This window comes from Oncorhynchus kisutch, linkage group LG15 (genome assembly GCF_002021735.2).
Source record: "Oncorhynchus kisutch isolate 150728-3 linkage group LG15, Okis_V2, whole genome shotgun sequence".
Lineage (NCBI taxonomy): Eukaryota > Metazoa > Chordata > Actinopteri > Salmoniformes > Salmonidae > Oncorhynchus > Oncorhynchus kisutch.
In genome coordinates, this window is record NC_034188.2 from 6,313,973 (window position 1) to 6,331,731 (window position 17,759).

At 42.2% G+C, this 17,759-nt stretch overlaps 1 protein-coding gene across 2 annotated transcripts in view; it reads left to right on the forward strand.

Moving 5' to 3' along the window:
- Window positions 1-17,357, forward strand: part of LOC109877766 (kelch-like protein 4) — a 72,327-nt gene extending 54,970 nt beyond the window's left edge. The window contains exons 6-12 of one of the 2 annotated variants that reach the window (XM_031789529.1): window positions 203-415; window positions 4,336-4,522; window positions 6,645-6,869; window positions 10,308-10,470; window positions 12,515-12,727; window positions 14,650-14,821; window positions 14,922-16,989. In XM_031789529.1, the coding sequence (XP_031645389.1) occupies window positions 203-415; window positions 4,336-4,522; window positions 6,645-6,869; window positions 10,308-10,470; window positions 12,515-12,727; window positions 14,650-14,821; window positions 14,922-14,981 (1,233 nt within the window). In that variant the 3' untranslated portion in view covers window positions 14,982-16,989. Of the gene's footprint in view, window positions 1-202; window positions 416-4,335; window positions 4,523-6,644; window positions 6,870-10,307; window positions 10,471-12,514; window positions 12,728-14,649; window positions 14,822-14,921 lie in introns of both variants that reach the window. The other variant, XM_031789528.1, reaches the window with a different exon arrangement.
- The last annotated feature ends 402 nt before the right edge of the window (window positions 17,358-17,759 follow it).

Genomic DNA, 17,759 nt, shown 5'->3' on the forward strand with positions numbered 1-17,759 from the left:
AAACACAGTTAAACCATCTACTAGTAAGACGTTTACACTAGATCCACGAAACCGATTTATCGACCTAACGTATGTATTTTGTTACCCAAACGGACAGATGGAAACGAGCCCAGCGTTTTTCACGACCGTCATCTGTAAGGTTGGGTTGCAGTATTTCCCCATTTCCAGTAACTCCTCCTCCCTGATTACATCCCTGTTTCAGGAGCACTTCATAGAGGTGATTCAGAACCAGGAGTTTCTCCTGCTTCCTACTGCTGAGATCGTCAAACTCTTGGCCAGTGACGACATAAACGTACCAGATGAGGAGACCATCTTCCAGGCTCTGATGACGTGGGTGCGGTTCGACGTTGAGCATCGCCAGCAGGACCTTGGGGTTCTCCTGGCCTACATCCGCCTGCCTCTTCTACCTCCACAGGTGGGCAGTCAGTAGGTTATCAATGACTTCATCACAAATGGTACCCTCTTCTACCTCCACAGGTGGGCAGTCAGTAGGTTATCAATGACTTCATCACAAATGGTACCCTCTTCTACCTCCACAGGTGGGCAGTCAGGAGGTTATCAATGACTTCATCACAAATGGTACCCTCTTCTACCTCCACAGGTGGGCAGTCAGTAGGTTATCAATGACTTCATCAAAACTAGACTGGAAAAGATGGTGGACTGAACACAACAGTGTAGCTCACCTCAAGATAAAAACATAATATTCAATATCGGTAAGTTAGACTAAATATTAGCACTTCACAATCTTGTGGGTAATAAAGTTCAATCTGGATACCAACACAAAACAAATCATAAGGCCAGATAAATATATCGACACATATTATGAAAACAACCAACACCCAAAGGTGACGGAGAGTAAGAGAGGGGAACCTATTTCAAAACGAAAACGTGACTCTTCTACAGACACAGACGATTTAATCTTTTCACCACCGGGAATGGTAAAGGTGGAAACCCATCTGTTAAAATCAATAAATGACAAACTGGGTATACTTGAACTAGTCAGTAAGGATATAAAAGAGTTGAAGGCCTCGAGATGAGTGACGAAAAAGCTGCAACATTGGAGAAAGACACTAACAAGCTAAAAGGGACAGTCAATAAGATTGAAACCGAAGTTAATAAACTTAAAAAGGAGAACATCGTTCTGAGAGAAGCCTTACTGGACATACAGACTAGATCCATGAGAGAGAATCTGCTACTTACAGGTATCCAAGAGAAAGAAGGAGAAGCTCCTGAATCTGTAGTTAGAGAGTTCCACCTTACAGCGCTTCAGATCCCATGTGAAGCTATCGACAAAATCCAACTCGAAGGGGTACACCGTTTCGAATAGAGAGGGCAGAGGTATGAACGCCCCAATCGTTACAAAATGTGCTTTCTTTAAAGATAAAATAATGGTTAAAAGCCTGGGTAAAAGACTTGAATGATCAGTTCCAGAAGGAAATTACAGAACGGCGGTCTGTAGTTCTGTATCCAATATTCAAGGAAAATAGATTGAAAGGGGAAAGAGTAGCTCTAGTAGTCAATAAACTGTATATTGATAACCAATTGTTCAGAGACACAAAGATCTACTCTATGTCTATTCTAAAAGTTCCAAAGTTCTCATAGAGGAGGCAAATAATGAAACACACAATACTAGCCATGGTATGAATTGTTATAATACCAAACAATATATAGCTTTTCTATCTATCGTGAAATATAACTGATTGGAACACAAAATCACTAATTAAACATGGAGATGAAAACACAGCTGACAGAAGGCGCAGTATGTGGGTATGTGTGGATGTATTGAGATGGATGGTGTGTGTTTTATGGTGTTTGGGAAAAGTGTGGCGTTAAGTGAGTGAGAAAGGACACGGATATATATCCCAGATCCAATGTATGTCTGTGAGCAGGGGTTGTGAAAGAGCTTTCAATGTTGTGCAGATATATTTTATAATGAATTATACATCTTTTTTTATTTATTTATTTATTGTCCTATCATGGTGGAACTGCATTTTAAAATAAATTATAAATCTAATTTATATAATGTCCTATCGTGGGGAACTCAATTTTAAAAATAAATTATACGTCTAATTTATTTATTTATGGTCCTATCTAGATGGAACGGTCCACTACCTAAACCCGAGACACCTACCTGAACAACCCAGATACTAAGGAGAAGTCCCAATCTGTTTTATGGGCCTGCTGTAAGCTGCCTGTATGCAGACAAAATGTTGTCAGAGACCTTCTAGAGCAGCACCGCCCCCTCACGATCCTGAGCCTGCCTGGCAGGGTTGGTCCTGCAGAGCCAGAGCCCCCTGATGGGAGAGCATAATAGCATAACCACCGGTGTGGTGCACCCACCCAGGAAGTGTCAGTGCTGGCAACACTAGCTGCAGTAACCCATGGGAAGGGGGGGTCACACTCAGACATTCAGAGAGGGGGCATATTATTGTGGCCCTGGTGACACAAAATCAAAGGTCTGACTGCACGAAGATGCCAGGGAATATGGTGACTACGGGGGGACCATGTGTGGGTGTTTCAGCTGAAGGGGGTGTTTATCTGTCCTCCATCGCCAAGGATGGTTAATCTATCAATCAAATCTCCCCATTTCTGCCTTTTTTTTTGCTCAGTCTTGCAGGCCTTCTCATACAGCTGCAACTGTACACGCATTTGTAAATCAAGACCTTTCTTGAGTTGGGCTCTGGGATGGTGCAACTGTTGAGAATCTGAGTCTACGGTTGTTGTGGGGGAAAGAGGTTGTGTGTGTGTGTGTGTGTGTGTATCCCACAACTGTTGCGAGAGAGTAAAAGATGTTAGGGACAACATAGTATGAATCACAATAATTGTTTGCAAAAACAGTAATAATTGCTTGCCATAATGTAATTCTGGTAATGTTGAGACCGGTAGGAGGTAAAAATCCTTTACATAAGATGCCTATATTACTACAAATATTAATAGCTATATTATGGAAATGAAGATAAATAGTTTTTTTTTTTTTTTTAAATATACACACTACCGTTCAAAAGTTTGGGGCCACTTAGAAATGGTTGAATGTTGTTACTGCTTCCTGGTTAAATGTTGTTACTGCTTCCTGGTTGAACGTTGTTACTGCTTCCTGGTTGAATGTTGTTACTGCTTCCTGGTTAAATGTTGTTACTGCTTCCTGGTTGAATGTTGTTACTGCTTCCTGGTTGAATGTTGTTACTGCTTCCTGGTTGAATGTTGTTACTGCTTCCTGGTTGAATGTTGTTACTGCTTCCTGGTTGAATGTTGTTAATGCTTCCTGGTTGAATGTTGTTACTGCTTCCTGGTTGAATGTTGTTACTGCTTCCTGGTTGAATGTTGTTACTGCTTCCTGGTTAAATGTTGTTACTGCTTCCTGGTTGAATGTTGTTACTGCTTCCTGGTTGAATGTTGTTACTGCTTCCTGGTTGAATGTTGTTACTGCTTCCTGGTTGAATGTTGTTAATGCTTCCTGGTTGAATGTTGTTACTGCTTCCTGGTTGAATGTTGTTACTGCTTCCTGGTTGAATGTTGTTACTGCTTCCTGGTTGAATGTTGTTACTGCTTCCTGGTTGAATGTTGTTACTGCTTCCTGGTTGAATGTTGTTACTGCTTCCTGGTTAAATGTTGTTACTGCTTCCTGGTTAAATGTTGTTACTGCTTCCTGGTTGAATGTTGTTACTGCTTCCTGGTTGAATGTTGTTACTGCTTCCTGGTTGAATGTTGTTACTGCTTCCTGGTTGAATGTTGTTACTGCTTCCTGGTTAAATGTTGTTACTGCTTCCTGGTTGAATGTTGTTAATGCTTCCTGGTTGAATGTTGTTACTGCTTCCTGGTTGAATGTTGTTACTGCTTCCTGGTTAAATGTTGTTACTGCTTCCTGGTTACATGTTGTTACTGCTTCCTGGTTGAATGTTGTTAATGCTTCCTGGTTGAATGTTGTTACTGCTTCCTGGTTGAATGTTGTTACTGCTTCCTGGTTAAATGTTGTTACTGCTTCCTGGTTGAACGTTGTTACTGCTTCCTGGTTGAATGTTGTTACTGCTTCCTGGTTGAATGTTGTTACTGCTTCCTGGTTGAATGTTGTTACTGCTTCCTGGTTGAATGTTGTTACTGCTTCCTGGTTGAATGTTGTTACTGCTTCCTGTTTGAATGTTGTTAATGCTTCCTGGTTGAATGTTGCTCATGCTTCCTGGTTGAAAGACATACATTTAGCTTATACAATGTAATAATTTAAAAAATATATATATTATTTTCTTGTTGTGTTGTTTCCTACGTATTTGTATGCTGCACTCACCATTGTCCTTTGGGGATAATAAAGATTTACTGAACTGAACTCCTCTTTAATTCCAGCTCCTAGCTGACCTGGAGAACAACACGATGTTCTCAGATGACCTGGAATGCCAGAAGCTTCTAATGGAAGCCATGAAGTACCATCTGCTGCCAGAGCGTCGCCTCATGTTCCAGAGCCCCAGGACTAAACCCAGGAAGTCCACCGTAGGAGTACTCTACGCTGTGGGAGGCATGGATGCTACCAAGGGTTAGACCTACTCTGCATTCCCTACTCCCTAATGTATATAGTGCACTAGGCCCATAGGGCTCCGGTCAAAAGAAGCGCCCTATATAGGGGTTTGCGTCCCAAATGGTACCCTACTCCCTATAGAGTGCACTACTTTTGACTAAAGCCCGATGTAGTGAATAGGGTGCCATTTCAGGTGCATCGGTAGTCTTGTTGGAGTTTGCCCCAGTGTGAGACATAAAGCTCAGTACATCCATTATGTCTATTGAACCCTAATGGCTTGCTACTATTAATAAAAGCCCACAGGTTTTGATCAATGAGCCCCATTACCAAGATGGACGCCCGCTATAACGTGTGACGCCACCGTCGATCTCCCGACCACGGCGACCCTTTTATTGTTACAGACTTCAGGTCTATTTTGGATACTAATGTAATGCAGCTCAATCCACACGACGGAGGTTAACCCTTTCATTCCACGGACTAAAACTATTTATTTATCTGATACTAAAATGGATCCTATAGTAGTTTAGATATGCATTCAATAGAGCACATTACAAAGTGTGTTTGAGAAACACACTATATTAAATCATAGGTGTTTAATCAAACAGTATGATAGATATGGAGGGTAATAGGAATCAGAACAGAATATAATTCAATGCTAAACCTCTTTAAACCTGCTTAACCTGAACAATTAATCAAAATGGCCACACGGACTATTTACATTGACCCCCCCCCCCCTTTGTTTTTACACTGCTACTACAGTATCTATCAAATCAAATCAAATCAAATTTTATTTGTCATATACACGTGGTTAGCAGATGTTAATGCGAGTGTAGCGAAATGCTTGTGCTTCTAGTTCCGACAATGCAGTAATAACCAACAAGTAATCGAACTAACAATTCCAAAACGACTACCTTATACACACACAAGTGTAAGGGGATAAAGAATATGTACCTAAAGATATATGAATGAGTGATGGTACAGAGCGGCATAGGCAAGATACAGTAGATGGTATCGAGTACAGTATATACATATGAGATGAGTATGTAAACAAAGTGGCATAGTTAAAGTGGCTAGTGATACATGTATTACATAAAGATGCAGTAGATGATATAGAGTACAGTATATACGTATACATATGAGATGAATAATGTAGGGTATGTAAACATTATATTAGGTAGCATTGTTTAAAGTGGTTAGTGATATATTTTACATCATTTCCCATCAATTCCCATTATTAAAGTGGCTGGAATTGAGTCAGTGTGTAGGCGTCCCAAATCTAGTCACTTTACCCCTACCTACATTCACAAATGACCTCAACTAACCTGCACCCCCTGCACATTGACTTCATACCAGTACCCCCTGTATATAACCTCCTTATTGTTATTTTATTGGGTTACTTTTTATTACGTTTTTTTACTTTAGATTATTTAGTAAATATTTTATTAACTCTATTTCTTGAACTGCGTTGTTGGTTTAGGACTTGTAAGTAAGCATTTCACGGTAAAGTCTACACCTGTTGTATTTGGCGTATGTGACAAATATACTTTTTGGGGGGGGAGGGTCACCTGAAGTCGTCAGCATCGCCCTTGTCTGTTCCTATAGGATCTATAGATCTCCTTGTCTGTTCCTATAGGATCTATAGATCTCCTTGTCTGTTCCTATAGGATCTATAGATCTCCTTGTGTGTTCCTATAGAATCTATAGATCTCCTTGTCTGTTCCTATAGGATCTATAGATCTCCTTGTCTGTTCCTATAGGATCTATAGATCTCCTTGTCTGTTCCTATAGGATCTATAGATCTCCTTGTGTGTTCCTATAGAATCTATAGATCTCCTTGTGTGTTCCTATAGAATCTATAGATCTCCTTGTGTGTTCCTATAGGATCTATAGATCTCCTTGTGTGTTCCTATAGGATCTATAGATCTCATTGTCTGTTCCGATAGGATCTATAGATCTCCTTGTGTGTTCCTATAGGATCTATAGATCTCCTTGAGATCCCCTTGTATGTTCCTATATAATCTATAGATCTCCTTGTGTGTTCCTATAGAATCTATAGATCTCCTTTTGTGTTCCTATAGGATCTATAGATATCCTTGTGTGTTCCTATAGGATCTATAGATCTCCTTGTGTGTTCCTATAGGATCTACGACCATAGAGAAGTATGACCTGCGGACCAACACGTGGATCCAGGTGGGGGTGATGAACGGCCGGAGGCTGCAGTTCGGGGTGGCAGTGATCGACGACAAGCTGTACGTGGTGGGGGGCCGAGACGGGCTGAAGACTTCCAACATGGTGGAGTGTTACAACCCTTTCAACAATGTCTGGTCCACCATGCCTCCCATGTCTACACACAGACACGGACTCGGTGGGTTTACTGTTAATTAAACAATTACAATTCATACCTATCCCATTGTAACACAAACTCAGTGGGATTACAATTCATAGCTGTACTATTGTAGCACAAACTGTTCCTATGTAAAACCTTGGCAGGCTTCCGTACGCCTGCTCTGATTGTCTCTTTTCCCTGGCCATTTCTCATACGTTTCATATCAGAGGAATGGTTCGATTCACAGTTGAAACAGGTCTATGGGTGTGAACTGAGGCGATGTAGTCAAGTATTCATCTCACTTGTCTGTGGTTGGCTTTTCTGAGATATGGGTGAACACGTTTGCCCCAGAGATTACAGTGAATAGTATTACCTTAGTCTCCTTTGATCGGGGGGCTGTAGCAGATAGCTCTCGTACTTTGCTTGTGGTGAGCACGGTTTAACTGGGAAGATGTGAGGAGCTACATAGCCTCCCTGCTAAGGCTACGTCCTGTTGTGTGCATTCAGAAAACAAGGAACTACTTATTCATATTTCAAATCAACAATAACTGTTTGTGTTTTTTAAATGGCGATTTCAGTTGAACTGTTATTCATACGGAATGTAGAATGTTTACAGGTGCAGTTCCCTTTAGAGTAATGTTGAAATCTAACGTAGTATTAGAAAGGTGGCAGGGAGCCTAGAGGTTAGAGTGTAGAGGTGGCAGGGAGCCTAGAGGTTAGAGTGTAGAGGTGGCAGGGAGCCTAGTGGTTAGAGTGTAGAGGTGGCAGGGTAGCCTAGTGGTTAGAGTGTAGAGGTGGCAGGGTAGCCTAGTGGTTAGAGTGTAGAGGTGGCAGGCTAGCCTAGTGGTTAGAGTGTAGAGGTGGCAGGGTAGCCTAGTGGTTAGAGTGTAGAGGTGGCAGGCTAGCCTAGTGGTTAGAGTGTAGAGGTGGCAGGGTAGCCTAGTGGTTAGAGTGTAGAGGTGGCAGGGTGGCCTAGTGGTTAGAGTGTAGAGGTGGCAGGGTAGCCTAGTGGTTAGAGTGTAGAGGTGGCAGGGTAGCCTAGTGGTTAGAGTGTAGAGGTGGCAGGGTAGCCTAGTGGTTAGAGTGTAGAGGTGGCAGGGTAGCCTAGTGGTTAGAGTGTAGAGGTGGCAGGTAGCCTAGTGGTTAGAGTGTAGAGGTGGCAGGGTAGCCTAGTGGTTAGAGTGTAGAGGTGGTAGGGTAGCCTAGTGGTTAGAGTGTAGAGGTGGCAGGGTATCCTATTGGTTAGAGTGTAGAGGTGGCAGGCTAGCCTAGTGGTTAGAGTGTAGAGGTGGCAGGGTAGCCTAGTGGTTAGAGTGTAGAGGTGGCAGGCTAGCCTAGTGGTTAGAGTGTAGAGGTGGCAGGCTAGCCTAGTGGTTAGAGTGTAGAGGTGGCAGGGTAGCCTAGTCGTTAGAGTGTAGAGGTGGCAGGGTAGCCTAGTGGTTAGAGTGTAGAGGTGGCAGGTAGCCTAGTGGTTAGAGTGTAGAGGTGGCAGGGTAGCCTAGTGGTTAGAGTGTAGAGGTGGCAGGTAGCCTAGTGGTTAGAGTGTAGAGGTGGCAGGGTAGCCTAGTGGTTAGAGTGTAGAGGTGGCAGGGTAGCCTAGTGGTTAGTGTAGAGGTGGCAGGTAGCCTAGTCGTTAGAGTGTAGAGGTGGCAGGGTAGCCTAGTGGTTAGAGTGTAGAGGTGGCAGGGTAGCCTAGTGGTTAGAGTGTAGAGGTGGCAGGGTAGCCTAGTGGTTAGTGTAGAGGTGGCAGGTAGCCTAGTGGTTAGAGTGTAGAGGTGGCAGGGTAGCCTAGTGGTTAGAGTGTAGAGGTGGCAGGGTAGCCTAGTGGTTAGAGTGTAGAGGTGGCAGGGTAGCCTAGTGGTTAGAGTGTAGAGGTGGCAGGGTAGCCTAGTGGTTAGAGTGTAGAGGTGGCAGGGTAGCCTAGTGGTTAGTGTAGAGGTGGCAGGGTGGCCTAGTGGTTAGAGTGTAGAGGTGGCAGGGTAGCCTAGTCGTTAGAGTGTAGAGGTGGCAGGGTAGCCTAGTGGTTAGAGGGTAGAGGTAGCAGGGTAGCCTAGTGGTTAGAGTGTAGAGGTGGCAGGGTAGCCTAGTGGTTAGAGTGTAGAGGTGGCAGGGTAGCCTAGTGGTTAGAGTGTAGAGGTGGCAGGGTAGCCTAGTGGTTAGAGTGTAGAGGTGGCAGGGTAGCCTAGTGGTTAGTGTAGAGGTGGCAGGGTGGCCTAGTGGTTAGAGTGTAGAGGTGGCAGGGTAGCCTAGTGGTTAGAGTGTAGAGGTGGCAGGGTAGCCTAGTGGTTAGAGGGTAGAGGTGGCAGGGTAGCCTAGTGGTTAGAGTGTAGAGGTGGCAGGGTAGCCTAATGGTTAGAGTGTAGAGGTGGCAGGGTAGCCTAGTCATTAGAGTGTAGAGGTGGCAGGGTAGCCTAGTGGTTAGAGTGTAGAGGTGGCAGGGTAGCCTAGTGGTTAGAGTGTAGAGGTGGCAGGGTAGCCTAGTCATTAGAGTGTAGAGGTGGCAGGGTAGCCTAGTGGTTAGAGCATTGGACTAGTAACCGGAAGGTTGCAAGTTCAAACCCCCGAGCTGACAAGGTACAAATCTGTCGTTCTTCCCTGAAAACCATTCCCCTCTGTGACCCCCAGCAATAACACAGTTGTTTTATATCCTGTTTGGAGAACAGACCTGTGTGACATCTTTCTAATACTACGTTGGCCCTGGTCTGCCTGGTGCTGGATGGGCGGTTTTGTATGGACTATTATGGATGGGCTATTATATTGGTTCCATTAAACCAAACAAATGGGAAATTATATAATTTTTTGAAATGATTTAAAATAGTACTAGAACCCAAGTCTGTTTTAAGATAATAGAATCGACTACATTTGTTCAGTGTTCAGTTCCACACAATGGTGACCCATCTAACAGCACTTCAACTGTTCTAGAATGAGCATTGTGGTTGATGCCTCTGGTTGAGCATCTTACACACACACACACACACACGGATGCACGCACGCACTCACACACACACGCACAAACAGACAGACAGACAGGCAGACAGACACAAAGTCTTGAACAGCTAACCTTGTGGGGACACACAATTGAGTCCCTTTCGAAATTATATTTTCCCTAACCCCTAACCCGTACTCTTACCCTAACCCAAAAACCTAACCCTAACTCCTAACCCTAAAACAAACCCTAGATCCTAACCATAAACCTAATTCTAACCCTAACACTAATTCTAACCTTAACCCTAAACCCCCTTAGAAATAGCATTTGACCTCGTGGGGACTAACAAAATGTCCAAGTTTTGTTTGTTTACTATTCTTGTGGACACACACACACACACACACACACACACACACACACACACACACACACACACACACACACACACACACACACACACACACACACACACACACACACACACACACACACACACACACACACACACACAGTGTATGGTTGATGGTTCCCTCCTCTTTGTAACTCTCCAGGTATAACAGTGTTGGAGGGCCCCATGTATGCAGTAGGCGGCCATGATGGATGGAGTTACCTGAATACGGTGGAGAGGTGGGACCCCCAGGCTAGACAGTGGAACTACGTGGCAAGCATGTCCACCCCACGCAGCACCATGGGAGTCACCGCACTCAACGGGAAGTAAGTGGCTGTACTAAAACATTATGACAGTATCAGTTGTTACTAAATCACAAGCTTTATTTATGACATAACTCACCAAATGAAATGGAGAATTTCTTACGTATATACTGTACACACTAGAAGCTAATAACCAACACAACAGGAAGACTCAGTTCTGTTTCTTGTTATGTAAAACATTTTGGTTAAGGTCTAATCTTCGTATAAAAACAATAAGTATTTTCTTTGTGTGTAAGCCTGGGCTTAGACTACCACAGCTCTACGTTACATAATGGCACACAACAAAGTGCTGTTTTGCAGTGTGTTTTCACTCTATAAAACCTTTTTCGATTTTCTTCCTTGCATCTGGGTGAAAAATAGAAAACAAGGAAGGAAGATGTTTCTACAATCCTTTATCCCTCTCTGCTAAGGAAGGAAGATGTTTCTGCAATCCTTTATCCCTCTCTGCTAAGGAAGGAAGATGTTTCTACAACTCTTTATCCCTCTCTGCTAAGGAAGGAAGATGTTTCTACAACCCTTTATCCCTCTCTGCTAAGGAAGATGTTTCTACAATCCTTTATCCCTCTCTGCTAAGGAAGATGTTTCTACAATCCTTTATCCCTCTCTGCTAAGGAAGATGTTTCTACAACCCTTTATCCCTCTCTGCTAAGGAAGATGTTTCTACAATCCTTTATCCCTCTCTGCTAAGGAAGATGTTTCTACAACCCTTTATCCCTCTCTGCTAAGGAAGATGTTTCTACAACCCTTTATCCCTCTCTGCTAAGGAAGATGTTTCTACAATCCTTCATCCCTCTCTGCTAAGGAAGGAAGATGTTTCTACAACCCTTCATCCCTCTCTGCTAAGGAAGATGTTTCTACAACCCTTTATCCCTCTCTGCTAAGGAAGATGTTTCTACAACCCTTTATCCCTCTCTGCTAAGGAAGGAAGATGTTTCTACAATCCTTTATCCCTCTCTGCTAAGGAAGTAAGATATTTCTACAATCCTTTATCCCTCTCTGCTAAGGAAGGAAGATATTTCTACAATCCTTTATCCCTCTCTGCTAAGGAAGGAAGATATTTCTACAATCCTTCATCCCTCTCTGCTAAGGAAGATGTTTCTACAACCCTTTATCCCTCTCTGCTAAGGAAGATGTTTCTACAACCCTTTATCCCTCTCTGCTAAGGAAGGAAGATGTTTCTACAATCCGTTATCCCTCTCTGCTAAGGAAGATGTTTCTACAATCCTTTATCCCTCTCTGCTAAGGAAGATGTTTCTACAACCCTTTATCCCTCTCTGCTAAGGAAGGAAGATGTTTCTACAATCCTTCATCCCTCTCTGCTAAGGAAGATGTTTCTACAATCCTTTATCCCTCTCTGCTAAGGAAGATGTTTCTACAACCCTTTATCCCTCTCTGCTAAGGAAGGAAGATGTTTCTACAATCCTTTATCCCTCTCTGCTAAGGAAGATGTTTCTACAATCCTTTATCCCTTTCTGCTAAGGAAGATGTTTCTACAATCCTTTATCCCTCTCTGCTAAGGAAGATGTTTCTACAATCCTTTATCCCTCTCTGCTAAGGAAGACATTTCTACAACCCTTTATCCCTCTCTGCTAAGGAAGGAAGATGTTTCTACAATCCTTCATCCCTCTCTGCTAAGGAAGGAAGATGTTTCTACAACCCTTCATCCCTCTCTGCTAAGGAAGACATTTCTACAACCTTTTATCCCTCTCTGCTAAGGAAGGAAGATGTTTCTACAATCCTTCATCCCTCTCTGCTAAGGAAGATGTTTCTACAATCCTTTATCCCTCTCTGCTAAGGAAGATGTTTCTACAATCCTTCAACCCTCTCTGCTAAGGAAGATGTTTCTACAATCCTTCATCCCTCTCTGCTAAGGAAGATGTTTCTACAACGCTTCTTCCCTTTCTGCTAAGGCAACCTGGGATTCTCCCTCCCTTAAAAGACAATACTTTCTAGGAATGACCGACACAACATTTCTTGAAGAGAAATGAGCATCAATTTCTGAGCAGCATCCAAAGTCAAATTTGTAACGCTTTTATGGTCCTTACAGATTGTTTGCAGTTGGCGGTCGGGACGGGAGCTCGTGTCTGCGGTCGATGGAATGCTTTGATCCACACACCAACAAGTGGAGTATGTGTGCCCCCATGGCGAAGCGGAGAGGAGGGGTGGGTGTGGCCACGTACAACAGCTTCCTCTATGCTGTGGGTGGTCATGATGCCCCGGCGTCCAACCACTGCTCCAGGCTATCAGACTGTGTAGAGAGGTAAACAACCACTGCTCCAGACTCTCAGACTGTGTAGAGAGGTAAACAACCACTGCTCCAGATTCTCAGACTGTTTAGAGAGGTAAACAACCACTGCTCCAGACTCTCAGACTGTGTAGAGAGGTAAACAACCACTGTCCCAGACTCTCAGACTGTGTAGAGAGGTAAACAACCACTGCTCCAGACTCTCAGACTGTTTAGAGAGGTAAACAACCACTGTCCCAGACTCTCAGACTGTGTAGAGAGGTAAACAACCACTGCTCCAGACTCTCAGACTGTGTAGAGAGGTAAACAACCACTGTCCCAGACTCTCAGACTGTGTAGAGAGGTAAACAACCACTGCTCCAGACTCTCAGACTGTTTAGAGAGGTAAACAACCACTGTCCCAGACTCTCAGACTGTGTAGAGAGGTAAACAACCACTGCTCCAGACTCTCAGACTGTGTAGAGAGGTAAACAACCACTGTCCCAGACTCTCAGACTGTGTAGAGAGGTAAACAACCACTGCTCCAGACTCTCAGACTGTGTAGAGAGGTAAACAACCACTGTCCCAGACTCTCAGACTGTGTAGAGAGGTAAACAACCACTGCTCCAGACTCTCAGACTGTGTAGAGAGGTAAACAACCACTGTCCCAGACTCTCAGACTGTGTAGAGAGGTAAACAACCACTGTCCCAGACTCTCAGACTGTGTAGAGAGGTAAACAACCACTGCTCCAGACTCTCAGACTGTGTAGAGAGGTAAAAAAAAAAAACACTGCTCCCAGACTGTGTAGAGAGGTCAACAAACATAGTTTTACTCTACAGTATGGCTGCGTTTCGATTCTTGGGACTTGCACACTTCCTGAAAATGCATTCAACAATGGTGGAAACTCCCTCCTAGCCAAGGCGTACACCAATCCAATGCTTTTAAATCCATTGCAGAAAGGGAAGTGTACACTTTGGGGAGGAGGGCAGAATGTAGCCTATGTCAGTACTGTACTAGAGCAACACAAAAAAAGTCTACATAGTTTTTTCCAACTGTTATAGACTCATGAATTTTATGACGATGAAGTATACCTATACATATGGAGACACAGAGGACATTTTAGGTTGTGGTGCTTTCTGAGACTTTGGCTGTGTTCGAGAGCATTAAAACTGTGACGTATCATGGGTGATATAAGACTGAGTAGTTCATTTTGATGCAAGGGGGTTTGGTACTAGTCTGTCTCTACACGACTTTAACGTCGGCTGCAACGCGCCCATTGGGTTTGTTTGAAGTTGCAGCTGACGGTGCAGGCGACTGCCGACAGACTGATCTACAACAACAAAAAACATTGCGTCATAAATAACTACTCATTATTATTTGTAGATCAGTCAGTCAAGTCACAATTTACACACAATGCATCACATTTTTTTATGCTCTCTAACATGGCCATTGTCTCTGTCTGTCTGTATGTACAGGGCAAACCCAAGACACGTCATTCTTTCCATGGGAGTTGGTTTTAGCAGTGTGATTATCTGGCTTCTGCCACCCTCTGCTGGCCATTTTGTAATAAAAAAAAAATCTGCCTGTATCTGATACACACTGCACAGAAACCATCATGTCAAAACAATTCAATTGAAGAAGAAAAAAATACAAAAAAATAAATCACAAGATATTGTTGAATTCATCCATATACAAGTTGTGCTCTTTGCTCTGTATCTGGGGTGGCAGGGTAGCCTAGTGGTTAGAGTGTTGGACTAGTGACCGGAAGGTTGCGAGTTCAAACCCCCGAAAACCTGACAAGGTACAAATCTGTCGTTCTGCAGTTAACCCACTGTTCCTAGGCTGTCATTGAAAATAAGAATTTGTTCTTAACTGACTTGCCTGGTAAAATAAATAATATCTCAGGGCTCACTATACTTCTACAGATATTTCCCATTACCCTTCTGTGTCACTGCAGGTATGATCCCAAAACAGACACATGGACCACGGTATCCTCTCTGAGTGTCCCCAGGGATGCTGTAGGTATCTGTCTGCTAGGAGACAGGCTATATGCTGTCGGAGGATACGATGGAACGTCCTACCTGAACAGTGTTGAGTCCTATGATGCACAGAACAATGAATGGACTGAGGTAACTTGAATCAGCCTGGTACAATTCCTTACTGTTAAAAATCTATTTTTAAAACAGACTGTATGACCTTTAATCAACCTGTACTGTATGTATCCAATAGGAGGTCAATCTCAACATCGGAAGGGCTGGAGCCTGTGTTGTAGTTGTGAGAATACCTTGAGGACTACAACTCCCTACAACGCCCTGGAATGACACACAGGAAACCGGATATGATGTCACCACTGATGTCGCTAAGAATATGTTTTTTTTTCTACTGTAAAGGCAAACCTATATTGCATTCCTCACAAACCATTGTTTCTATCAACAGTGATTTTCATTGTCCAAGGATTTTCTCTTTGATTCTGAGAATGTACTTTACCATATCTACGGATCAACAATCTACATAGTAGTGGTTAAAAAAGTAGGAAACTCTGCCACACTCTTGTTGATATGGTCTGTCAGAAAATAATGTTTTCTATATGATACAAAGAAAGAAATGACATTTAACCCATAAGAGTTGAAACCCTGTCTAAGCCAGGGGAGGGGGATTTTACGACCCATTTATGCCTGCTGTTAGCCAATACAAACGCATTGAATAACAGATTCACCACATGGAACAACAGACAGGATAGTCCCAAAACAAAATGTCCTGTATCTGTCTGTCCTGTATCTGAGAGATATAAGAAAGATCAGGAAGAATTAGGTTTTTGTTTTTTTAACATGTATTTAACCCCCTCCTTTCTATTTTTGTTGTTGCACTGAACAGTCTAAGCAGGTGGGGGGGGGGGGGGGGGGGGGGTCTACGAAGCTATATGGAATTGTTTTAAGAAGGTCATACCAAGGGTCATTTAGCTATTTTATTTAGAATTTTAAGACCCCTTGAAGTATCAAAAAATTATTAAAAAAAATAAAAATTGATTAACATTTTTTATTTGGCCTTACTGCTATTAGCCAAAACAAACATTGAAAAACAGATTCACTACATAGAACAAAAAAAAATCTAAAGGAAGTTTGTTCTGAAGTGTCTTTCCTATATCTTAGAGGTATAAGAAAGAAAAACATGTGTTATTTTTGGCACTGAACAGTCTCTATATACAGTATACTTCCAAACATTTTATTCAACTGATACCGGGGGACTTTCAGACGAGTCTTACGAGACATTTACGTGGTAATGAGAGTCTCACCTTTACACAGATGGGTTATATTAGTGTGTAGCCCAAACTGTTCGAATGCTACAGACAGCAGTTGGCAGATCGGCTGTACCGAGTTCAGAGAAGTCCTAAGAAACTTGTGCGGGTTTGTAGAGCCAAATGAAGAACACCATCATGTGTGTGAGAGTCTCATCCTTACATAGAGGGGTCATAATAGTTTGGACGTTGCATGAGATTTTGTGAAACAACATGTTTGTTTTTTTGGGGGGGGGGGGTCTCATGGTCTGACAAGCATCAGTCTAGCTCTGTCGAAATAGGTTAAACTGACCGATTTTGATTGGAGTTTGTTGTATTATGCTAATTAGATATCCGACAGGTGCAATTGATACTTTTACATTTATACAGTACCATTCTATATTTGTCTCATCACATATTAATATTTTTTTGATTCATATTCTAAAATATATATCTCTCTTTTAGCCAACTGGAAATGAATACCTCTCTGTTGATAACTGGTTCATTTCCTATCTGGACGAAGGTGCTCTGTACCAATGATTTCTACTCTTGGACAAACAGTTTTTTAAGAAAGACCACTGTGAATAATACTGAAGATGATGAGTTTGTAAAGTACAACACCGGGATGCTTTGTCAGACCAATTTGAGGAAGTTACTCATAATGGATATCGTTTTTTTTAGAAAGGAAAGAAATCTAAATGACATTTTTCAAAATGTTTTTTCTCTTCTTTTTGTTCTCTTGGAAGCTAAAAGTTTAAATGTTTTGTGTCATGTTTTAAAAATTAAGTTTACACAATCGTGAATATATAGATATATCATATTGATATTTCGCATTACTGTAAAGATTGTTTGCAAGTTTGTCAAAATTGCAGTCATCTTTATAACCTCACATCATTCCTAAACCATTATTGTCATCTCCAGATGTTGGTTTTTATTATTTTGGCATTCTAGTTAATATTACGTTGTAAATTAAACAATATGCCGTTCCTTTTTCCATTTGACTTATAAATATACTGTGGGCTGGTTTCCCAGACACAGATTAAGTCTAGTCTTGTACTAAGATACACTTTCAATGGAGAATCTCCATGAAACACATTTGTTTTTGTTTAGGCCTAGACCTCGGCTTTTATCTGTGTCTGGGAATCCGGCCCTGTATGACATTGAGAACATTACTAAAGCTTTGAGTTACTACGTTATCACCATGTGTACAGACTCTTTCACAACATGGCCTGTTGAGTTCATCTGTAACAACAGGACTTTATTCTGTTTACACTGAGGATCGTTCAGCTTGGAATATTACAAATATATTGACATGCTCTGAGGCCAAATGTAGATTTTTATCCTGATTTTTACACTGCGTACAGATCTAGAAATAAAACGACTTCATTGTCCTCTTTTGTGTCTGTATGTTGCCCTGGATATGAGTTTCTGCTATTTTTAGCCCCGTTCATACCTGGTATTTACAAGACTCCTTTCTCATGATTTTTTGTCAATATTCTGATTGTGCCCACATTTTTAGACAGGTGTAAACGATTAACAGACACATCTTCCTGACCACATGTGAAGACGGATCTAGACGGTGAAACCATTTAAATCAGAATGATCAAAATCATTGACAGGTGACACCATTGACATTTATGGCTTCAATGTCAAAAAAAATGAATAAATAAGTATTATTTAGAAAAATGTATCTGTTAAATGATTAGCATACAAGGAAATCTGGTCACAAAGCAGACACTGAATGGACAAGAGACACCTTTTAATACCATGTCTAGAGGTGACAATCCTTGATC